The 23,540-nt window shown below is 34.9% G+C and overlaps 4 protein-coding genes across 9 annotated transcripts; 2 read left to right on the forward strand and 2 right to left on the reverse strand.

The window, feature by feature from the left end:
- Positions 1-190: 190 nt before the first annotated feature.
- Positions 191-2,593, reverse strand: LOC108199006 (formin-like protein 8). The gene is made up of 2 exons (XM_017366774.2): positions 1,846-2,593; positions 191-1,749 (listed from the first exon to the last, which is right to left on the reverse strand). Exons 1-2 carry the CDS (start codon positions 2,535-2,537, stop codon positions 426-428), a joined length of 2,016 nt encoding a protein of 671 aa, XP_017222263.1. The 5' UTR covers positions 2,538-2,593; the 3' UTR covers positions 191-425.
- Positions 2,594-5,047: 2,454 nt separating this feature from the next.
- Positions 5,048-12,568, forward strand: LOC108199892 (putative protease Do-like 14). 3 transcript variants are annotated; one of them, XM_017367907.2, is made up of 12 exons: positions 5,048-5,720; positions 6,065-6,369; positions 6,890-6,949; positions 7,035-7,130; positions 7,269-7,393; positions 7,472-7,750; positions 8,702-8,823; positions 9,125-9,239; positions 9,967-10,059; positions 11,793-11,864; positions 11,973-12,061; positions 12,170-12,568. In XM_017367907.2, exons 2-12 carry the CDS (start codon positions 6,195-6,197, stop codon positions 12,387-12,389), a joined length of 1,446 nt encoding a protein of 481 aa, XP_017223396.1. In that variant the 5' UTR covers positions 5,048-5,720; positions 6,065-6,194; the 3' UTR covers positions 12,390-12,568. The 3 variants fall into 3 exon arrangements, with proteins under 3 accessions (XP_017223396.1, XP_017223395.1, XP_063938496.1); XM_017367906.2 differs by having other exon boundaries at positions 6,178-6,369; XM_064082426.1 differs by having other exon boundaries at positions 6,178-6,369; positions 11,802-11,864.
- A 300-nt stretch (positions 12,569-12,868) lies between these two features.
- Positions 12,869-13,424, reverse strand: LOC108198585 (glycine-rich RNA-binding protein 2-like). Its single transcript, XM_017366337.1, has 3 exons — positions 13,384-13,424; positions 13,197-13,342; positions 12,869-13,101 (listed from the first exon to the last, which is right to left on the reverse strand). The coding sequence occupies exons 1-3, from the start codon at positions 13,422-13,424 to the stop codon at positions 12,869-12,871; spliced, it is 420 nt and encodes a 139-aa protein (XP_017221826.1).
- A 1,827-nt stretch (positions 13,425-15,251) lies between these two features.
- On the forward strand, positions 15,252-22,715 carry LOC108199894 (putative protease Do-like 14). 4 transcript variants are annotated; one of them, XR_001802508.2, is made up of 12 exons: positions 15,252-15,420; positions 15,931-16,098; positions 16,623-16,682; positions 16,769-16,864; positions 16,999-17,123; positions 17,218-17,496; positions 18,548-18,669; positions 18,972-19,086; positions 19,816-19,908; positions 21,581-21,652; positions 21,889-22,098; positions 22,209-22,715. XR_001802508.2 is itself a non-coding variant. In XM_017367910.2 (12 exons), the coding sequence occupies exons 2-12, from the start codon at positions 15,948-15,950 to the stop codon at positions 22,312-22,314; spliced, it is 1,308 nt and encodes a 435-aa protein (XP_017223399.1). In that variant the 5' UTR covers positions 15,253-15,420; positions 15,928-15,947; the 3' UTR covers positions 22,315-22,715. The 4 variants fall into 4 exon arrangements, 3 of the variants coding, with proteins under 3 accessions (XP_017223399.1, XP_017223402.2, XP_017223398.1); XM_017367910.2 differs by having other exon boundaries at positions 15,253-15,420; positions 15,928-16,098; positions 22,010-22,098; XM_017367909.2 differs by having other exon boundaries at positions 15,254-15,420; positions 22,010-22,098.
- Positions 22,716-23,540: the final 825 nt, after the last annotated feature.

Raw genomic sequence — 23,540 nt, forward strand, 5'->3', positions numbered from 1 at the left:
GAACTGATTGTTTCGTTGGCTATCTATGGCTCTGGCTATCCTGTTTTCTTTGTCTCACATTTCATTTGAAATTCTGAATTTGAACAAATAACCTGTTTGGGAATATGGATTTGGATTTCATTTGAAACACATGACATTCAAATATTAGTATAAACCTGAGAATTTGAAATGACAACTCAAATCCTGTCATTTGAAATGAAATGCACGTTTCCAAACACCCTCTAACACGATTGGTACAATACATATGTGTACACTGCTTTACTGCCACAATTAGGTATGGCACGGTTTATTGTTTATTGATTAGGAAAAAAAAATTGACAAGAACGGGAACTATAAATGAACTCTTTTCTGTATACTCTCTAGCAGTTTTTACCTATGTATACTATGTACAACTGTTATCTTTCCTTGCCACTAAAATTTGAAAATTACATAACCTTACTATCATGATCTGAATCACTGGAACTCCTATTTGACATATCTGACATGAAGTTTTCTGGCAATAAAGGGAACTTTGCAGAATTTTTATAAGCAGTGGAAGGTGATGTCGGTACCTGAGATTTCCTCTTCTGCATATCTCTGGTTATGTCGATGCAGACCTGATCAACCATTGAAAGGAAATCTTTAACAATAACGAACAGTTGAAGTGGTTGTGTCCATATGTCCTTTGAGGCTCCCGCTTGATGATATTCTGTTGTTCTCTTTACAAGCCCCATGATACTGGTGAGTTCTTTCTTCAGAGTTCTTGATTCTGCTTCACTTGCTTCTATGAAGCTTTTCATTTTTTGGATGAAACCTTCTCCGCCACCACTAATTGCACATTCTCCAACAAGTTGTCGTATTTCTGCAACATTGTCAGATAGAGTTGAACATGCTTTGTTCAGGGCATCGTAGTCTAGGATTGCAGCTTTCTTTACATTAGGAAACTGATGACTGATGCCACCTACAATCGGCAAGCCAAGCATTATGTATTTATTTTCCATGTCCTTTATTGGCATAGATTTTTCCAATATTTGGCCCCCAGAATTTCTGATGTTTCTGCTGCTGTGACTCAAGCTGTGGCTTCTATTGATCACACAATGTTTGCCTTCTGCGCGGATTACCTCTTCCAAAACAAAGTGAAGCAATGTCGTGGTCCCATCTGTGCTTTTGACATCAGAGAGTTTCCGGAGATGAGTTAAGTTAAAAGCTTGTGCATTTCCTTGTGAAGTTCCTGGATTCATTTGATTTCCAGCCTTCAGAACAGCTTCAGTAACTTTAGGTAATAGCCCACGAGTTCTCAGTTCCTTGCAACCCGATTCAAGTGTTCTTAAAGATTGTTTAAGGTAAAGAACCTTGGAATCATAATTTGATCTAAACAACATAGCCTTAAATCGAGTGAATGCAGATGGAACAGCCTTAAGGACATGATAGAGAAATGACTCAGCATCAGCAAGTCTCGTGTGATCATCATCAAATGCAAGAATTTTTGTCTCTTCTTCTGCAGTAGGGGCTATTCTGTTGAGCTTTTCAAGAATGTCTACATCTAATTCTTCGCCTTCAATGAGAGCATCAACTATTTCTTTGCGTGAAACAGACAAAGATCGCACTATAATTGATATGTTCTCAGACTTTCTGGCATCAAGAATGAAAAACTTAGAGGGTGGACCATTTCTTTCCCCTTTTGGACTTGACATTTTCCCAACTGTTCTAGGAGATTTTCGGTTAGTTGCCACTGATCCAAATAGAGCTTCCATAAGATCCCCATCAACCCTGAATTCAATTATACACAGGACAAAAAATCAAGAAGCCTGTTACATAAGAAAACTAAAAAACTACTTTTACCTCAGAACTGACAATTTTCATTACCTTAAAGAACCACTATTGACTCTGTCCCAATCCAGAGTTTTCTTTGGCAAAGGTGGAAGGGCTTGCAGTGGCAGTGCTGACGATGAAACGCCTGCAGCAGGCAGCAGAGGAGGAGAACGTGAAGTAGACAACGAAAGCTGAACCGATGACTCCTGTTTCACCAGAGTCCTAGACCTGACAAAAGAGAAAGACTCTTCTCTGACAAAAGGCTTCGAAAAATTGTTGTTTTTCTCTTCTTCTGTCTGACAAACCTCCCCTTCCAAATCTCTCCAGTACAACACATCCAAGCCTTCCTCATCAACAATCACCCTCCTCATACTTCCATTCACTCTCACAAATTTATCACTTCTACGCGACTCAATGGAATGAATCTTCTTCAAACTAGCATTAGCAACGACATGATTCCTCTTCTGACGCGCGTACCTCAGCACATAAATCAAAAACAATGCAGATACCACGACTGTACTTACTGCAGTTGCAACAACTGCTCTAATAACAGACTTATCTGACGATGATCGCGATTCTGGAGAAGGTGGTGGCTGATTATTAGTGACAGGAGGAATCCCAGAAGGGTAAAATGTTTCGATATTTTGAGAATTGGACTGACAAGAACATTGAGGTAAAGTAGAAATACTGCAACACAAGATGAAAATGTAAAAAATAAATTCACAGGAGTACTGTTGCACATTCATGCTGATGGAACTTTTAGAAGAACTAATCAATGTATAAAGATTTTGTTTGGAATGTGTTGGTCTATCATTTAGATAGATACTCTATTGAGTTTTTCTTTTTTTTTGCTGACAAAATTAAGAAAAGCAGGTGAATAGCTTAGTTTCTCGGAAACAGTACAAATTCACCTACTTTTTTCCCATATAAATGTCAAGGTATTTAATATCAGTTATTTAGTTAAATAATTAATCATTTTCGGTTATGTAAAAAAATAAATCAGACCTAATCGGTGAATAAATGAAATAAAAATTAATTGGAGAATAATTAGATTGATATGGATTAACTGGATGACTAAATGGATGATCGGAAATTTAATGATATCAATGAGTTACAAAACACGAATTAATCAACAAATAATCATGATCAAACGCGATTAATCATCAATTTTTAGAATAATAATTATATAATAAATAGATATTTTTAGAAATAAATTCTTAAGAAAAAAAAGTCAAACACCTTAGGTTACTTAAGCATCAAGGTTTACCTGGCTCTTCATGTTTTTGCTATATTTTTTTTTTGACAATGCAGGCTTATATGCCTTACAACTTATTATCTGTTCTAATAATTCTCGGGGTGAGCCAGAGTCGAACCCGGGTATCCCGGGTCAACAGAGGATAAACCCACCACTGGGCTATCCAATCGTGCTATATTTTAATCCTAGAATAGATTGAGATTAAGATCGGTAATATTTTGTTTAATATATCCCGCCTTGAAATTTTCTATCTATACATGGTTGATCTGGTAATATATTAAAAGGAACAAAAATAATAATTATATTTTGCATTTTTTATGTTGTGCATATAAATTAAGCTATACTCCCTCCGTCCCCCTGAGTAGTATACATTGGGGGACGGGGACGCGGCACGGACTTTAATGCTCCTGTAAAGTGTAGTTGTGTAATTTATTTTTAAATTTTTTTTCTGAATTAAAATTTGGATGTTATATTTTTATTCAGAAAAAGAAAATCTCAAAAATAAGTTACGAAACTATATTTTATAAGAGCATTGAAATGCGTGTCGGGCAGTTGAAAAGAAACGTATACAATTAAATGGGACAGAGGGAGTAATTTATATTACATGTTTCAAGTCACATCACAAGTAGGAAATTATCTATTAAATGTGTGTTACTTTGTACAAACGAAACTTGTTACAAGTATGACTCGGTGAATTATAATTCTACCTGCGCTATATATCTTATTTAAATACTCCCTCTGTCCCATTTAATTCTATACGTTTCTTTTCAACTGCTCGACACGCATTTCAATGCTCTTATAAAATATAGTTCCGTAACTTATTTTTGAGATTTTCTTTTTCTGAATAAAAATATAACATCCAAACTTTAATTCAGAAAAAGAAAATTTTAAAAATAAATTACACAACTACACTTTACAGGAGCATTAAAGTCCGTGCCGCGTCCCCGTCCCCCAATGTATACATCTCAGGGGGACGGAGGGAGTAAATCCTTATCTTTTTAGAGTATAGGTGTAACTTGCAGGAAATAAATAAACAAGTACGGACGGATCTAGGTACCGAAGACTTTTTGTTTTGTTGATCAAATCATTTGCTCCATTACGTAGGTGATAAGTGGAGTAAAATTCAGACCGGTAGCTAAAATTTTCGGAATGTTACAAAAAAATGGCTGCAATTCAAAATTAACAAATATGTGATCGGAGTTCAGACGAGTGATGCCCGTAAAAAGCTAATAATAATTAAAAATAAATAAAATGAAGGGTATAGCACTCAAATCAACCTAAAATATATATGTAAATATTTGTCAATAACATTCTTAAGAGTCCTTAGCTGTTCTGGACAGACCCTACTAGGGGTCGTTTGGTTCGCGCCTGTATCAGGTATGAGTTTCGTTTATTCCAAACTTGTACCTGTTGTTTGGTTAGATTTTTTTTTTTCCTTCAAACCCATACCTCAAACCTACAAGGTATGAGATTTTCATACCCAAAGGAGGAGATGGGTATGAAACATAAGTTTGAGGAATCAACTTTATTTGTTTTATTTTTATTTTTATGTATGTCATTAAATTCAAATTATTAGTACCATATGAAGTTGATGACTCAAATATATATAAAATAATATTTCAAAAATATTTTTAAATTAATTATAATTAATCACTTAAGAATATTTAAATTAGATATGCTCATTCCACAACTTAACCAAACACATGATATTAAAAATGATACCTCAACCTTGTACCACCCAACCCGATTTCTCATTCCAACCCCATACCTAGGGCTGAGCAGAACCGAACCAGAACCGAAGAACCGAACCGAATTGTGAAAATTCGGTCCGGTTCGGTTCCATTCTTTTTAAAATTTCGGTTCTTTCGGTTTTTCGGTCCGGACCGAATTAATTTTCGATTCGGTCCGGTTTTTTTTTAAGAAATTCGGTTCCGGACCGAATAGACCGAATTGTATATATTAGTTATTAAATATATTATATGTTAGCGTTATTGTATTACCTTATATCTTCTACAACTTGTAATCACAGACTTCGGCTACCCAGAAACAAGATTCAGTAGCCCCGCCGCATAAACTGATAATCCCTAATCAGAGATTCATTACAAGACCTCAAATCCTTGTTTCTTTCTGCCCATTTCCATTCGGATTCGACACCAAGCTCCCTGCTACATCCAATGGAGCCGAATCATTATCCAGACTCACTGTAAAAGAAGATATCTTACTGGTCTGGACAACATTTTACCACTTTAACAATACATCAGGCCATCTCTTTTGGTCGGAAAGCACCTGCTTTGCACTTAGGGACAATCTTCAAAAGTTTTAGGTGCAAGAAATTTCGGTTCCTAAAGAAAGAACCGAACCGAACTAAATTATTTCGGTTCGGTTTCGGTTCGGTCCAATAATAATTTTGGTCCGGTTCGGTCCCAAAAAAATTGCTTATTCGGTTCTCGGTTCTTTCGGTTCGGTCCGGTTCCGGACCGAACCGACCGAATGCTCAGCCCTACCCATACCCTCTCTCCAACCAAACGACCCCTTAAAATGATTAACGAGCCCTGCCGTATTAACTTAAAAGGGTAAAATAAGCACTTTCTTCGGTTATCAAACAGACCCTCAGTATCAAGGTACCGCCTTCAACCTGCGCCCCTTGCTTCATTGTTTCCGGGTACTTCGTCAGGTATGTTTTATCGGAAAAAAATATTAGTTATCCCAAATAATTATCCTCCGACCTCCGTAGTATGCGTGGTCCAATTAAAACACTTTAATAAGCCCTAAGAAAAGTGTTGCCACGGCACTTCAATTCTAATCGTTGCCCACTGCCTCATTGTTAGTAGCTATTTTATTATCCTTCCGTCTGTGAAATTGATCGCAATTCGGTTTATTAATCGCTTTGTTCATTGTTCGTAGGTATTATTTTTTTTGAGTGCTTATTGTATTAATCCATTAGTGTTGCATGATGCTGTTTAGTCTAATAATATATGTGTAGATTTGCATGTTTTGTTTAATTTACGTGTCGTTTAGATCACGAGATTTCAATCCGGTTAACGGGAACGTGAATGAGATGATCCAAACTGCCCTTGCTTACGTGAACAATGTAGTATGATTTTTTTGCTACTTGTGGTTATGTGAAGCAGAGATTCTTCATAACTTGATGTACGGCTTCTCCTCCTCCTCCGGTCCCGGCTACTCCCCTGCGGCTCCGCCCTATTATCCATACAACTACAGCGGCTACTATGAACCAGGTCCTGAACTATGTCTTCGGTTTCCTGACAAAAGGGAGAGCGAATCATTAGATGCTAGATTTGATCAATCTCCGGTACTAAAAAGTTAGTAACCACGCGTCATTAATTATTTCATTATATTTGTTCTTTAATTATTTGATTATGCTTGTTTTTGGGGTATTCCCCATGGTACCACTGTGTAATTGGCTTTTCCTGATGATATTTTTTGTATTTTTCACTTATTGATAATACACCTAAACTTTTAATCGTTATTCTTGTACTTTTCGCTTTAGTAAAGTAAAAAACTGGTAAATTATGATTCAATGTTTGAAAATAAAAATTGGGAGATAGTCTTCAGCTCTTAAAGTAACAATTATTTTGTATGTTCATCCTTAGACCTTAGCTGTTGTATTTGATTATCTTTTGTGTCATGTAAGTTTTTTTATTCTATAATGTTGATATGCAAGGAGACTATTTTTAATGGTACCAAATGGAAAAGCCAATACTATGAAAATTGGTACCATTAGAAAAAGTCAAAACCACAGCGGTTCCATTAAGAATTTCCTTATGCTTTTTTGTGATTTTTAATTTTCACTTAAAATCACAAATATTGTACTTTGTGCAGAAATTCTAGATTACTATGTTGATCGAAAACCTTCCAGAGATTCACTATTGTTTTCTAAAGGTATCATTGTTAAAGTTAGACTTCCATTTATCATTCATTCTTTTTTGTTTGGTGGCCAATATTTTCCGGATTTTTCTGCTGACAGATGATCAGTATGTCAAAACTACTGCCGAGAACAAAAAACTGTGGCGTATCTATTCCAAGATTACACCTTCAGTTGTATCCGTGTCTTCATTTCTTGGTAACAAAATATCATTATATATCTCTAAATTTAATAGTTGTTTAGTAGCAAAATTCACTAATACAGTGATATATATATATCTGTTTCTATACCTAATAGTTGTATTGAATTTGAGTTGAAACCTAATTTCAATTATAGGCGTGGAGAGGAAATTTGATTGCTCAGGTCTCATAATAGACTGGAATTCAATTGATAATGAGGCAACCGTATTGACTTCTGCAAAACTCCTTTGGAGTCCAAAGGATACCAGTTTAGAATTTCATGTTAGTTCTTGATCTTCTTTGTTTCTCTTGTATAAAAGTTATCATAAAATAAACTCAACAAGTTTCACTTTGTTACAGCTAATTGTAAGAACGGCAGATGGAACTTTGTTTCTTGCTAGAGAAGACTACGTGGACTATCATCATAACCTTCTTACTTTGAAAATCAAGTCCACAATAGAACTAAAAGTTGTAGATTTGAGATGTAGGCAAGCAGAATATGTTGAACGGATGAGTGTCATTGCTCTGGGTCGTGATTTTCAAACGTGCCTTCCATTTGATTATGTAGGAGAACTATCTCTTGCATTCCCAAATTATGGTTGTGACGAGCTTTTGATGTCTACTTGTAGATTCTCTGAGGTATTCTCTTTGTTTCTTTCCCCCCCTCTTATGTCTGAAAGTTATAAGGTAAATATGTCATTAGCTAGACTTTACCTATGCACTTAATTTTTACCTAACTGCTGTCATGGGAATCTCCCTTCATCCAGAGCGATGTTCAAAAGCTATTATGTCTATATGTTTCCCGTAGTGGCAATATTGATGTGCTTGCTTTAGAAATGTGCTTTATGTATTTGTTTTTTTTGAAGAATTATTCACATGAATGTACGCATGTATCTTGTGTTCTTCATTTTATTCTCTGTGTCATGTGTTGTACGCAGCTATAAAAAATTAGTACTCATAATTTTCTTTTTCTATAAGCATAAACAATGATTAGCTTTTAAATTTGATGAACTAGTATAAAAGAATCACTAAATTATTCTTGTAATGCTCAGCTTAGTAGCAAGCTTAGTATCCCATGCTGACAAGCTGATTGGTGTTTGTCATATGTAGCTTGGAATTCATATGGTCTTGCGCTATGATCACCTCTGCATCCTTTGTCCTTTTATAATTTTGAATGTGAAATTGTTTTGTCATCTGAAAATTTTATCCTTTTTATGCAATTAGCACCACAATAAGTTATTGACAGATTTAATCATATTCCCGAGGATTACCTTGGAAAATATTTTAAGTCTTGTATATAGATTAACAATTGTCTTAATCTAGTTTCTTGTGCCCAAAATAAAAATATATGTGTGTGCAGTTGGTGCTTTCAAATCTTTTCTGAAGCTAAGAATTTTATCTTTTTTCTAGTTATTTTTTCTTGAGCCTCAGTTCGCTTTTAGTAAAAGATTCATTTATCTTGGTTTTGTCTAATGTCATTAGCAGGCATTTATGTTATTTTCTTCACATTAGCATATTTGTGTTATTTTTTCCCCAATAATTCTAGCCTCTGTTTCTTTAATGAACAATTGACCAAAGGTTTATTCTCAGATTTGTGAAGGTGGACCACTTATCACCGATACTGGATATGTGATTGGTATTAACTTTAAGGATGCGCATTCACTTCCTGCACCGGTTATCTTATCATGCCTAGAGATGTGGAGGTCCTTTGGGTATAATACTCTCGTATTAGAATTTTATCATTGTTGCCAATGGTGTACAAAATGGGATTCTTCGGTGATTTTATTTTTCCTTGCTATTGTTCATTATGCATGAATATATTTTGTTCTTCTTGGTCCTGGAAATTCTTAATGTGAGGTGGTTCTTGTCTTTCGGTATTTAATGCATATGTAAGTTAGCAATTGAACATCATTTTGGCTTAAATTTCATTTATTGGGCTCTTGTATGTTTGGCATGATTTATATCATTATACATTTAGTTCCTAAATTCTTCTTACTTTTCATAAATATGCAGTACTGTTGTGCGCCCTTGGTTTGGAATGAGCGTGGTTGATGTGGATCAATTATCTTATTGTATATGGGAAAGATATAATATACCCGTTGAAGGGTCATATGTTGTCGTCAAAGAGGTATTGTAATGTCTTCTTTTAATATTCAATTTGTGGTCTTAAAATTGCTCATTTGTTTTATATTCTAGTTAAAATTAGTTGCCATGGATTACAGCAATAGAAACAAGGGAGAAGTAAAGAGCAAATCGCTTGTGGCAGGTTTTCTATTGAATCCTACTGTAGTACAGTGCGGTCTTTTACGGAAAACCCCCTCTACTCTCTCTTAATTATAGGAATTAAACATATTTTACCCTCCCGAAACCCTGCTTTGCTAGTGTATTGTGCACTCTCTTTTTCTTTTTCCTTTTTGAGAGTTATGTATGAAAAGGCTTAAGTTACTCCAATAGGAAAGGGATTTCTGCCATTTGAAGTCTGGCACACTTGATAGAAGTGAAAATATGGGCAAAAAATGTTTGTGCACCTGGGTGCTCCTTATAGCCCCGACTAAAAAAAGCATATGACTCATGTTTCCTTGTGCCCTGACGTCTCAAAGGAGAGACCGTAAGGCCTAAGGTAGAATAAGAGCGTTGTACAGGGAGGGGTAAGAGATGATTTGAATTAAAAAAAATAAGTTGAACGAATTTAAGTGGAAAGTGGCTTGAACTTAAGAAATGAGGCTTTAAGGTAATAATAGTATATTGTTTGGTTGAATATCTTTAATAACATTTAGTGTTGTATTTTGCTGAAATTTCTGCAGATTTACTATTAATACAATTGATGTACTAAAATGAAAACTTGTTATGATTAGGTATTGAAAGGATCAATTGCTGACAGAAATGATGTACGTCACGGGGACTTGGTTTCTACATGTAATGGAGTTTCGATACGATCTGCCAAGCAGGTATGCTATGTAAAGTAATCTCATTAAGCACACTTCTGTAAGCCATTATTAATTAAAGTTAGAAAATTGTTTTTTGGTTATCATTGCATGTAAAATGATTAATTGAGTTGTTGCAACTTGATGAAATATGACAGATTCTAATGAACGTACAAATACATGCAATATACAGGGATATATTTCATTCTCTCTCTTTTTTCCTTAATGAAATTTATACAGTGAAGAATGTCAAGTAACGAAGTTAGTACTAAACTATTTAAAAATTATGGGAAGAAATTTTAAAGTTATCTGAACAGACCAAATGCTTTTTTGTTGTCAAATATGTAAATTCTTTTAGCTTAGCTTAAAAAGTAATGAAAAGGGTTACATGACAGACATGAAATGTTTATCGACACCAAAACCACTGCAACCCAATAACACAATGAACAATGGCGATAAGAAAAAAAGAGTAGGCAAGAAAGAGACAGGTGATGAAATTGGAAGATGACATAAGTGAACCCGTGGAACTCAGAGTTTTGGTACGTAAGAATTTATGCCGGCTTTAGCAGGGAAGAGTCTAGTGGAGTAAATTAGTGCCAGCAAAGTTTAATTTGGCGTAGTGAGTATTATTTTTGTCATTTTTTCGGAGGTCTTCCATTGATTTGCAACTCTAGCAAAAATTAATCTTGCTTCATGTGTGCTTAAATCCGAGGATCCTCAATTTTTTGGGGTTTTGAGTGTCTTTTTAAGTTCTTTTTAGAAAAACTCAAGTTTGTTCAGTACCTAGTAAGTCAAAAGTTGCAGCACAGGATTTAAACATTTGGGTTGGATGAATATGAATGTGAGTAGAACACAGAAATAGATGAAGGTGAAGGTGCACTAGTCTTAGCCTTGTAATTGAGGGGAATGGAAGTGCTATTGGAGCTGGATGAAGCTCATGATGGTGTTCGTGCGTCTGGGTAGGGGATGAAAGTAGTAGTGGTGGGGATGGGAGGTCCGGCACTAGGAGGGTGAAAGTTATTTATCAAGTTTTTCTTGATTTCCCTACTTGGTTTGTGTGCCACTTCCTGATAATACAATAATTGAGAAAGGAAGGAAGTATTGCTATAGATGCTCTAAAATGGTTGCTGATCTAATAAATAAGTCCATTCACATTTCTTTCTGCGTAGGTAGAGAAATAAGAAGAGAGCAAATTTCTGCCTGCTCTATGCCTCTACCGGCTGATTATTCTTTTACCTTTTACACAATAAATTTGTCAATCATAATCTAAAAGACATGTCAATTGACTTGGCACTTAACTATCAGGTGTAGCTTCCAGCCTCATGGCAGTGTAAAAAAAGCTTAAGTGTAAGTGGTCAGGGTTCAAGCCTTGCTCTTGGCTTTTGTGGTCATAAGTTTTCTGATTAATTTGGCTAACATGATTACAAGTGAGAGATGGTGCAGTGCCATGTGAATCTAAGTAGTTGAGGGACACATTTGAGAGATTATACCAGTCCTGCGATTGTATTTGAACAAGTAGTATATACAGATTATCTTTCTTTGAGCCGTGCATTTGTATATTGAATGTGCTTTACATCAACGTGGACAATTCAAAGTTTGCATTTGTATATTGAATGTGCTTTACATGAACGGAGGGAGGCTATTGTCAGCATTTCAATGGTTTTTCTTGAGTTTTTGTGCATGTAAATCACTTTCGGGATTCTGCAGTTTTAAGCTTGGATATCTGTAATCAAATATGCTTTCTTTATCTTTTGCAGTATTCCCAGTTATTGTCTAAGGCATCACAAGTTTTGTCAGCATGTGCTGATTCAAGCCAACAAAGTTTCACTGTGAGTATAAAAATTATGTAATTGTACTCATTTCTTCATCAAGTTTCAACTTACTAGCTACTTGGCATACAGCTACATGTAATAACATTATGACTGAAATTGCATCAGGTTGTCATAAATCCATTTGATCGTCACACTGATAATATTAGCATCGAGGCTGAGCAAGTTTCGGTCGATGACAAGAGGTTTAATTATCGGTAATCTCCTAGTATCACTGCTACCCTGCTAGTTGTGTTTTTTTGAACTAGCTGAAAATTTCAAAAAAATTGATGTGTTGTAACATTTGTGTTTCTTATTGCTCTTAGTTGGCAGGGAATTTTATCTGGTGAATGGAACAAGATCGATGGATTGCTAAGAAATCCCAGGCGCCTGCGGTATGACCCGACTGTGCCTCACTATGTACCAGGGGAGAGCATGTATTACCCGACTGTGCCTCGCTATGTACCAGGGGAGAGCATGTATTACCGGACTGTGCCTCACTATGTACCAGGGGAGAGCATGTATGACCCGACTGTGCCTCGTTAGCATGGGCCGGTTCGGCTCGGTTTGTGGATAAAACTGGAACCGCAACCATATACGGATACTCGGTTTTTTAAAATTAAAAACCGCATTCGGATTTGGTTCTGGTTTGAAAATCCTTGATTCGGTTATAATCGGCTCTGTTTTGGTTGCAAAACCAATAAATATAAGAATGAAAAATAATATATGAACGAGACAAATTGATACGCGTGATCAGTGAAATCAGACCCTCAAACTAATCTAGTAAACCAAGGTTGCTGACATGGCATGGTTATTAAGCTTAAAGAAGAGATAGACGAAGGTCAGATTGAGCGTAATGTGAATGCTTACCGGATTCTGATATCCCTATACTGGGTTGTGAAAATTAGAAGTTTGAAAGAAGATTTATAAACTTTGAAAATTATCAGCAAACTAAAAACTATCACTAAATTTCTAAAAAAATATGACTAAATTCTCAAACAACCCCACTTTCTCCTTCTTCTTCTTCAACTCATTGACTCATTTCCACTAGCTTCACCTTGGCACCCCCGCCAAGTCTCTGCTGCTCTCTCCACCTTCGTGCCGTCCGACTCTCCATAACCACCACCTCCATGTCGGTCTCCATTATTTATATCACAACCAAATCCAACCCCCTCCATCGCCCCTTCCATTCCACCCCCACCTCCACCTGCACCTTCGTCCTCACCTCCACCTTGGTCTTCCTCACCTCCAGTATCGTCTGCCCAGTTTAATGCCGATTTCAATTTCAGATCTTTGCCAAAAACTGCCGGACAGCTGCTCTCTCCACCTCTGTGCTGCCCGACCCTCAATAACCACCACCTCCATGTCGGCCTCCATTATTTATATCACAACCAAATCCAACCCCCTCCACCGCCCCTTCCATTCCACCCCCACCTCCACATGCACCTTCGTCCTCACCTCCACCTCGGTCTTCCTCACCTCCAGTACCGTCTGCCCAGCTTAATGCCGATTTCAATTTCAGATCTTTGCCAAAAACTGCCGGACAGAGCTAAAGGGTCTTCCCATGTCCACCACCTCCATCTCTACCTTCACCTCCACTATCTCCACTACTGCAACCACCACCTGAATCGACAACTAGAACATATGGAGATTCCGAACAGTTTCTGGAAAAGATCTGGATATTCTAGGCAGTTTCTGCAAGTTTTCACTAATTCCTGCAACACAGACCACTAAATCCTAAAGAGAATATCACTAAATTGTACTGAGAATGTCATTAAACTGGATTGGTTTTTATTTTAAGGATGGTATATATATAGGTAGCACTCCATAGCATGCCCTCTTATATGGAGTGACGTAGCACACCATATTTTATGAAGTTGCACAATTTTTTTTATTCTAAAAATCATTTCAAATTATGTAATATCTTAGCATGATTCTATAACAAAATAATAATATCCAGAATTATTCTGTTGTAGAATCAGGCACGAACATATACTTTTTCGGTTTGATTTTTTGATTCAATTTTTACCGCGATTTCGGTTCGGTTTCAATTCTTTTTCGGTTTTTTTCCAGCCCTACTATATACCTAACGGTATAAGATTATTTGATACACATTTTAACATAATTCTTATCAAAGTCCGTGTTCTTGATGCGATGCTGTCAGTGGGTAAAATTTACAGACACCTTTATTAATAATTTTTGATACACACACAGGGACTAAAGTACACCGGGGCAAATGGGTATTTGTCCCTAGTAGCTTCTAAGAGCATCTCCAACGACGTTGGCTAAATTAAATATGTAAGATATTATGTAAAATTTGCTGAACTTGTAAGATATTGTACTTCCATGGTATTGACTATATTGGTTGACTATAATTTAAAAATAGTACGTTGTTAATATTTTAGTTTGTTAAAATAGAATATATCAGTTCAATATGATAATAAATGATGCGTGATCTCCTGCATATTTCTTACATGCATGTAGAGGTTCGACAAATATAGCCATACATAGGAGGTTGGCTAAAATTATAGACACCCATTTAGGAGACGATACGATCTTCAACACAATCGTTCTGAACACCCATTTAGGAGAAGATACGATCGATTTATTATTTTATTATTCAAAAGTTACCGAATCAGACATTTTAAAATTCTAAATGCTATTTCATGTAGAATTCTATGTTTTATAGGATATTTCTGACCTAATACAACACAATCTTGTGTTTTTCTTTGAAAAATTAAACTTATTCGACACCAATAAATAGTATTTTGAACAATTCTCCGAACTCTTATTATCTTGGACATTATCTTTAGATTTTGTACATCAGTTATTTTTTTCCAACCCCTGTCGTTAACAACGCAAGTATAAAAAAAAATTCAAAATTAAAGAACTCCTTGCTTGACTTAAAAGGAGTTAGTCATTATTATCACAAAAATAAAAAATTGAATTATAAGTGATGAGTGGATTAGACTAAAAAAAACTAGTGGGTGTTTGGCTAAGTTTATTAAAAGTGCTTCCGAACTTCTTTTAGCACTTTAAGCAACTTCCACTTTTTACGTAGTGTTTGGCAAAATAAGCCAATGTGCTTCTTTTGAGTTTTTTAAGTCTGAAGCTGGAAGTCAGGAATGCTAGCTTTTTTTGAGCTTTTTTAGTGATTTGCAATTTATTATGAAGTTTTAAAAATTTTAATATGTAATAAACTTTATTTATTAATAAAGAATTTTTTTATTTTAATGATCTAAATTTTTTTAAAATTTATAAATTTTATACCAAGCACTCAGTTAACTAAGCAAAAGTTATCCAAACACTTTTAATAATTTATAATTCAAGTTCACTTATCACTTATAATCCATTTGATTAATTTAAACGATAAGTGACTTCTTTTATGTTTTGACAAACGGCCCATGACTCTTGTTTTTTTTGGCAAACTATACCCAAAGGCCAAAGCAGAAGCAGAAGTAGTTTGAAAGGGTAAAATAAGCACTTTCTTCGATTATCAAAAAGCTAAGTATCACGGACTCACGGTACCGCCTTCAACCTGCGCCCCTTGCTTCTTTGTTTCCGGGTACTTCTTCAGGTATGTCGTTTTATCGGAAAATATTAGTTAATTATCCTCCGTAGTATGCGTGCTCCAATAGTTTTTTACCGGCATCCAGTCAAAACAGGAAACAATCAAACACCTTAACATGTAAAACTCCTCGCCTGTTATCAAATAAGCCCTAGAAAAAGTGTTGCCACGGCACTTCAATTCTAATCTTTGCCCACTGCCTCATTGTTAGTAGCTATTTTATTATCCGTCCGTATGTGAAATTAATCGCGTTTTAGTTTATTAATCGCATTGATCATTGTTCCTAGGTATTTTTTTTTTGAGTGCTTAATGTATTAATCCATTAGTGTTGCATGATGTTGTTTAGTCTAATAATATATGTGTAGATTTGGATGTTTTGGTTAATTTACGTGTCGTTTAGATCACGAGATTTCAATCTCAATCCGGTTAACGGGAACGTGAATGAGATGATCCAAACTGCCCTTGCTTACGTGTAACAATGTTGTATGATTTTTTGCTACTTGTGGTTATATGAAGCAGAGATTCTTCATAACTTGATGTACGGCTACTCCCCTACGTGTCCGTCCTATTCCCCATACGACTACAGCCGCGACTATGAACCAGGTCCTGAACTATGTCTTCGGTTTCCTGACAAAAAGGAGACCGGATCGTTAGATGCTAGATTTGATCAATCTCCGGTACTAAAAAGTTAGTAACCATGCGTCTTTAATTATTTCATTATATTTGTTCTTTAATTATTTGATTATGCTTGTTTTTAGGGTATTCCCAATGGTACCACTGTGTAATTGGCTTTTCCTGATGATATTTTTTGTATTTTTCACTTAGTCATGATACACCTAAAGTTTTGAATCGTTATTCTTGTACTTTTCGCTTTAGTGACGTAAAAAACTGGTAAATTATGATTTAATATTTGAGAATAAGGATCGGGAGATAGTCTTCAGCTCTTAAAGTAACAATTATTTTGTATATTCATCCTTAGACCTTAGTTGTTGTATTTGATTATCTTTTGTGTAATGTAAGTTTTTTTATTCTATAATGTTGATATGCAAGGAGACTATTTTTTAATGGTACCAAATGGAAAAGCCAATACTATGAAAATTGGTACCATTAGAAAAAGTCAAAACCACAGTGGTTCCATTAAGAATTTCCTTATGTTTTTTTTTTTGATTTTTAATTTTCAGTTAAAATCACAAATATTGTACTTTGTGCAGAAATTCTAGATTACTATGTTGATCAAAAACCTTCCAGAGATTCACTATGGTTTTCTAAAGGTATCATTGTTAAAGTTAGACTTCCATTTATCATTCATTCTTGTTTGTTTGGTGGCCAATATTTTTCCGGATTTTTCTGCTGACAGATGATCAGTATGCCAAAACTACTGTCGACAAAAAAAAACTGTGGCGTATCTATTCCAAGATTACACCTTCAGTTGTATCCGTGTCTTCATTTTTTGGTAACAAACTATCATTATATATCTCTAAAATTAATAGTTGTATAGTAGCAGAATTCACTAATACAGTGATATATATCTGTTTCTATACCTAATAGTTGTAATGAATATGAGTCGAAACCTAATTTCAATTGTAGGCGTGGAGAGGAAAATTGATTGCTCAGGTCTCATAATAGACTGGAATTCAATTGAGAATGAGGCAACCGTATTGACTTCTGCAAAACTCCTTTGGAGTCCAAAGGATACCAGTTTAGAATTTCATGTCAGTTCTTGATTATTAATTTTTATGTTCTTCTTTGTTTCTCGTTTATAAAAGTTATCATAAAATAAACTTAACAAGTTTCACTTTGTTACAGCTAATTGTAAGAACGGCAGATGGAACTTTGTTTCTTGCTCGAGAAGACTACGTGGACTATCATTATAACCTTCTTACTTTGAAAATCAAGTCCACAATAGAACTAAAAGTTGTAGATTTGAGATGTAGGCAAGCAGAATATGTTGAACGGATGAGTGTCATTGCTTTGGGTCGTGCTTTTCAAACGTGCCTTCCATTTGATTATGTAGGAGAACTATCTCTTGCATCCCCAAATTATGGTTGTGACGAGCTTTTGATGTCTACTTGTAAATTTTCTGAGGTATTCTCTTTGTTTCTTTTTCCCCCTTATGTACGAAAGCTATAAGGTAAATGTTTCAGTAGCTAGACTTTACCTATGCACTTAATTATTACCTAACTGATATTATAGACCATATTGTTTGGGGGTTTGTTTATAATGTCAATGACTCGGTGGTTGAAAAGATGAGAATCAGTTAGGAGTTACATCTGCCATGGGAATCTCCCTTCATCCAGTGCAATGTTCAAAAGCTATTATCTCCATGTGTTTCCCGTAGTGGCAATATCGATGTGCTTGCTTTAGAAATTTGCTTTATGTGTTTGTTTTATTTTGAAGAATTATTACACATGAATGTACGCATGTATCTTATGTGCTTCATTTTAGTCTCTGGATCATGTGTTGTATGCAGCTATAAAAACTTAGTAATCATAACTTTCTTTTCTATAAGCATAAATAATGATTAGCTTTTAAATTTAATGAACTAGTATAAAAGAATCACTAAATTATTCTTGTAACTCTCAGCTTAGTAGCAATCAATATCCCATGCTGACAAGCTGATTGGTGTTTGTCATATGTAGCTTGGAATTCATATGGTCGTTCGCTATGATCACCTTGCATTCTTTTTTCCTCTTATAATTTTGAATGTGAAATTGTTTTGTCATCTCAAAACTTTATCCTTTTTATGCAATTAGCTCCATAATAAGTTATTGACAGATTTAATCATATTCCCGAGGTTTACCTTGGTAAATATTTTTTTTTTTTGACTAAACCTTGGTAAATATTTTAAGTCTTGAATACAGATTAACAATTGTCTAAATCTAGTTTCTTGTGCACCAAATAAAAATATATGTGTATGCAGTTGGTGCTTTCAAATCCTTTCTGAAGCTAAGAATTTTATCTTTTTTCTTGAACCTCAGTTCACTTTTAGTAAAAGATTCATTTATCTTTTTTGTCTAATGTCATTAGTAGGCATTTATGTTATTTTCTTCACATTAACATTTTAGTGCTTAATTTTTTCCCGTTTATTCTGGCCTCTGTTATTTTAATGAACAATTGACCAAAGGTTTATACTCAGATTTGTGAAGGTGGACCACTTATCACTGATACTGGATATGTGATTGGTATTAACTTTAAGGATGCGCATTCACTTCCTGCAGCGGTTATCTTATCATGCCTAGAGATGTGGAGGTCCTTTGGGTATAATACTCTCATTTTAGAATTTTATCATTGTTGCCAATAGTGTACAATATGGGATTCTTTGGTGATTTTCTTTTTCCTGCTATTGTTCATTATGCATGAATATATTTAGTTCTTCTTGGTCCTGAAATTCTAATGTGAGGTGGTTCTTGTATTTCAGTATTTAATGCATATGTAAGTTAGCAATTGAACATCCTTTTGGCTTAAATTTCATTTATTGGGCTCTTGTATGTTTGGCATAATATATATCATTATAGATTTTGTTCCTAAATCCTTATATACTTACTTTTCATAATATGCAGTACTGTTGTGCGCCCTTGGTTTGGAATGAGCGTTGTTGATGTGGATCAATTATCTTATTGGATATGGGAAAGATATAATATACCGGTAGAAGGGTCATATGTTGTCGTCAAAGAGGTATTGTAATGCCTTCTTTTAAAATTCAATTTGTGGTCTTAAAATTGCTCATTTGTTTTATATTCTAGTTAAAATTAGCTGCCATGCATTACAGCAATAGAAACAAGGGAGAAGTAAAGAGAAAATCGCTTGTGGCAGGTTTTCTATTGAATCCTACTGTAGTAAAGTGCGGTCCTTTACGGAAAACCCCCTCTACTGTCTCTTAATTATAGGCATTACACATATTTTACCCTCCCGAATCCCTGCTTTGCTAGTTTATTGTGCACTTTCTCTTTTTCTTTTTCCTATTTGAGAGTTATTTATGAAAAGGCTTAAGGTACTCCAATAGGAAAGGGATTTCTGCCATGCCTCTTTGAAGTCTGGCACATTTGATAAGAAGTGAAAATATGGGCAAAAAATGTTTGTGCACCTTGGTGCTCCTTATAGCCTCTACTAAAAAAAGCATATGACTCATGTTTCCTTGTGCCTTGACGTCTCAAAGGACAGACCGTAAGGCCTAAGGTAAAATAAGAGGGTTGTACAAGGAGGGGTAAGAGATGATTTGAATTAAAAAAATAAGTTAAACGAATTTAAGTGGAAAGTGGCTTGAACTTAAGAAAATGAGGCTTTAAGGTAATGATATATTGTTTGGTTGAATATCTTTAATAACATTAAGTGTTGTATTTTACTGAAATTTCAGATTTACTATTAATACAATTGATGTACTAAAATGAAACTTGTGATGATTAGGTATTGAAAGGATCAATTGCTGACAAAAATGATGTACATCCCGGGGACTTAGTTTCTACATGTAATGGAGTTTCGATACGATCTGCCAAGCAGGTATGCTATGTATAAGTAATCTCATTAAGCACACTTCTGTAAGCCATTATTAATTAAAGTTGGAAAAATGGTTTTTGGTTATCATTGCATGTAAATGATTAAATGAGTTGCAACTTGATAGAATATGACAGGTTCTAATGAACGTACAAATGCATGCAATATATAGGGATATTTTTCATTCTCTCTTTTTCCTTGATTAAATTTATACAGCGAAGAATGTCAAGTAACGAAGTTAGTACTAAACTATTTAACAGTTATGAGAAGAAATTTTAAAGTTGAACAGACCAAATGCTTTTTTGTTGTCAAATATGTTAATACTTTTAGCTTAGCCTAAAAAATAATGAAAGGGATACATGACAGACTTGAAATGTTTATCGACACCAAAACCACTGCAACCCAACAACACAATGAACAATGGCGATAAGAAAAAAAAAAAAGAAGGCACAGGTGATGAAATTGGCAGATGACATAAGTGAACCCGTGGAACTCGGAGTTTTGGTACTTAAGAATTTAGGCCGGCTTTAGCAGGGAAGAGTCTAGTGGAGTAAATTAGTGCTGGCAAAGTTTAATTTGGCGTATTGAGTATTATTTTTGTCATTTTTCCGGAGGTCTTCCATTTATTCATGCGTGCTTAAATCTGAGGATCCTCAATTTTCTTGGGTTTTGAGTGTCTTTTTTAAGTTCTTTTTAGAAAAACTCAAGTTTGTTCAGTACCTAGTAAGTCAAAAGTTGCAGCACAGGAACTAAACATTCGGGCTGGATGAATATGAATGTGAATAGAAGACAGAAATAGATCAAGGTGAAGTTGCAGCTATCTTAGCTTTGTAATTGAGGGGAATGGAAGAACTATTGCAGCTGGATGAAGCTCATGATGGTGTTTCTGCGTCTGGTTAGGGGATGAAAGTAGTAGTGGTGGGGGATGGGAGGTCTGGCACAAGGGGGGTGAAAGTTATATATCAATTTTTTCTTTATTTCCCTACTTGGTTTGTGTGCCACTTCCTGATCATATAATAATTGAGAAAGAAAGGAAGTATTGCTATAGATGCTCTGAAATGGGCGGTGATCTAAATACGTCCATTTACATTTCTTTGCGCGTAGGTAGAGAAATAAGAAGAGAGCAAATTTCTGCTTGCCCTGTGCCTCTATCGGCTTATTTTTCTCTTACCTTTCACTCAATAAATTTGTCGATCATAATCTGTAAGCTATGTCAATTGACTTGGCACTAAACTATCAATTGTAGCTTCCAAATCCGGCCTCATGGTAGTGTAAAAAAACTTAAATGTACGTGGTCAGGGTTCAAGCCTTGCTCTTGGCTTTTGCCGTCTTAAGTTTTCTAATTAATTTGGCTGACATGATTACAAGTGAGAGATGGTGCGGTGCCATGTGAATCTAAGTAGTGGAGGGACACATTGCAGAGATTATACCAGTCCTGTGATTGTATTTGAAACAAGTAGTATATACAGATTAACTTTCTTTGAGCAAGATTGCCGTGCATTTGTATATAGAATGTGCTATACATCAACATGGACAATTCAAAGTTTTAGTGAGTTACGGTCGTATTTCAATATTTTTTGGGTGTTTCTTGAGTGTTTGCTTATGTAATCACCTTTGTGATTCTGCAGTTTCAAGCTTCAATATCTGTAATCATATATGCTTTCTTTATCTTTTGCAGTATTCCCAGTTATTGTCCGAGGCATCACAAGTTTTGACGGCATGTGCTGATTCAAGCCAACAAAGTTTCACAGTGAGTATAAATATTACTCCCTTCGTCCCTCGCATTTCCTTACGGTTTTTTGGCATTGCTTGACACGTACTTAAAGGTGCATATAATATAGTTTTATAAGTTAAATTTAAAATTTTCCTTTTTTGTATAAATATTTAAACATTTAGTTTTTATCCAAAAGAAAAAGGATTTAAAATAATTGGGGGAACTACATCTTATACGAGTCTTAAAATGTGTGTCAAACTCTCTCTCTCAAGGTAAACAACCTAGGAGGACAGAGGGAGTACGTAATTGTACTCATTTCTTCATCAAGTTTCAACTTACTACCTACTTGGCATACAGCTACATGTAACAACATTATGACTGAATTTGCATCAGCTTGTCATAAATCCATTTGATCGTCATACTGATAATATTAGCATTGAGGCTGAGCAAGTTTCGGTCGATGACAAGAGGTTTAACTATCGGTAATCTCCTACTATCACTGGTACTCTGCTAGTTGTGTTTTTCTGAACTTGCCAAAAGTTTTAAAAGAATTGATATCTGTTGTAACATTTGTGTTTCTTCTTGCTCTTAGTTGGCGGGGAATATCATGTGGTGAATGGAACAAGATCAATGAATTGCTAAGAAATCCCGGGCACCTGCGGTATGACCCGAGTGCGCCTCGGTATACACCAACATGATAAGATTATTGGTACACATTTTAGCATAATTCTTATTAGAGTCCGTGTCCCTGATGCTATCAGCGGGTAAAAATTACTAGACGGCTTAAGCTAAATTATTGACGTATACACGGGTGTTTCAGTGTCATTCAGCCGGAAATTATCTCATTCTAGAATTCTTTTTATATTACTAAGTGAAGCTGCATTGCAGGTACCCATGATATCGGCAAACCTTAAATTTCTTAATTATAAACGAAGCCACGCCGATAAGATTGCTAAGATCCCGCCAATCGAGTAAAATAGTTGATCAAATGATGGATTAAATTAATTCAATGTGGAAATTCAAAATTAATTAATCAATTAAATGTGTTTAAGCAATAAATAATTATTAATTCCATGTGCAGGCAGTGTATTATGCGGAAGCAGTGGTTTCTTAGTCGAAGTATAAATTTGCAATATGATAGCAAATATAATTTTTATATTTCGAAATGTGGGAGAAGGTACTTTTTTTGATAAAAAAAGATTACTCCCTCCGTCCACATTCATGCATTTACGAGGGATACATTTACGAGGGATACAAGTGAGAAAATATTATCTAATTAATGCTTCCTTAATATGTATAATTTTTTCTAAAGAGACATATTTTTTGGGACATGGGAGTATTATTTTTTCTTGAAAATATAAATCTTATAATCTACGTATTCGAAGAATTTAAAATGACGTACGACCACACTAAAGTTAAAATTTTAATTATTAAAATATCAAAGGGATAAAATTTAGGCATCACAAAATACTTCCCTCAATATGAATAAAATTTTATCAAATTCAAATTCATGATATTTATTCATATTTGATTCATTTCGAATTAAGATTTTTATATTTTATTCAGATTTATAATAGATATTCATATTAATAACGTGTATTAATATACTCACCATATCTTCTCGGTCAACGATAGTATTATTATGTAAAAAATCGTGTGCACGATTCAACTATAAGAAATAAATAACGTGAGTAGCGCAAGATTTTGTAAATATTTGAAGCCGATGATATTCATAAAATAATTAAGCTTAATTATTAACAACGTGTCTTGTCTGTCAAAAACATAAAAATAAAAAACGTGGCTTCTGCTTTGTTTCTTATATATTTGTTCGGTCAATGCTCTGGTTTAAATAAATTTCTCCATTTCTGCGTGACAAAAAAATAAAAATAAAAATTACTCCATCTTTGATGACGTCAATGCTGAC

Source organism: Daucus carota, chromosome 8, assembly GCF_001625215.2.
Source record: "Daucus carota subsp. sativus chromosome 8, DH1 v3.0, whole genome shotgun sequence".
In the NCBI taxonomy this organism is placed as follows: Eukaryota; Viridiplantae; Streptophyta; class Magnoliopsida; order Apiales; family Apiaceae; genus Daucus; species Daucus carota.

What these genes read in the sequence shown, in the direction of transcription:
- LOC108199892 (XM_017367907.2), top strand. Translation starts at nt 6,195, where the DNA reads ATGTACGGCTTCTCCTCCTCCTCCGGTCCCGGCTACTCCCCTGCGGCT. An exon ending in CAAGCCAACAAAGTTTCACT is followed by an intron (nt 11,865 to 11,972) that starts GTGAGTATAAAA and finishes AAATTGCATCAG; the next exon opens with GTTGTCATAAATCCATTTGA. An exon ending in GACAAGAGGTTTAATTATCG is followed by an intron (nt 12,062 to 12,169) that starts GTAATCTCCTAG and finishes TATTGCTCTTAG; the next exon opens with TTGGCAGGGAATTTTATCTG.
- LOC108199006 (XM_017366774.2), bottom strand. Translation starts at nt 2,537, where the DNA reads ATGAATGTGCAACAGTACTCCTGTGAATTTATTTTTTACATTTTCATC. An exon ending in GTCAATAGTGGTTCTTTAAG is followed by an intron (nt 1,750 to 1,845) that starts GTAATGAAAATT and finishes AATTGAATTCAG; the next exon opens with GGTTGATGGGGATCTTATGG.
- LOC108199894 (XM_017367910.2), top strand. Translation starts at nt 15,948, where the DNA reads ATGTACGGCTACTCCCCTACGTGTCCGTCCTATTCCCCATACGACTAC. An exon ending in CTACTTGTAAATTTTCTGAG is followed by an intron (nt 17,497 to 18,547) that starts GTATTCTCTTTG and finishes GTTTATACTCAG; the next exon opens with ATTTGTGAAGGTGGACCACT. An exon ending in CGATACGATCTGCCAAGCAG is followed by an intron (nt 19,909 to 21,580) that starts GTATGCTATGTA and finishes TATCTTTTGCAG; the next exon opens with TATTCCCAGTTATTGTCCGA.
- LOC108198585 (XM_017366337.1), bottom strand. Translation starts at nt 13,424, where the DNA reads ATGGAGGTGGTGGACATGGGAAGACCCTTTAGCTCTGTCCG. An exon ending in AGACCCTTTAGCTCTGTCCG is followed by an intron (nt 13,343 to 13,383) that starts GCAGTTTTTGGC and finishes ATCGGCATTAAG; the next exon opens with CTGGGCAGACGGTACTGGAG. An exon ending in AGGCCGACATGGAGGTGGTG is followed by an intron (nt 13,102 to 13,196) that starts GTTATTGAGGGT and finishes TAAACTGGGCAG; the next exon opens with ACGATACTGGAGGTGAGGAA.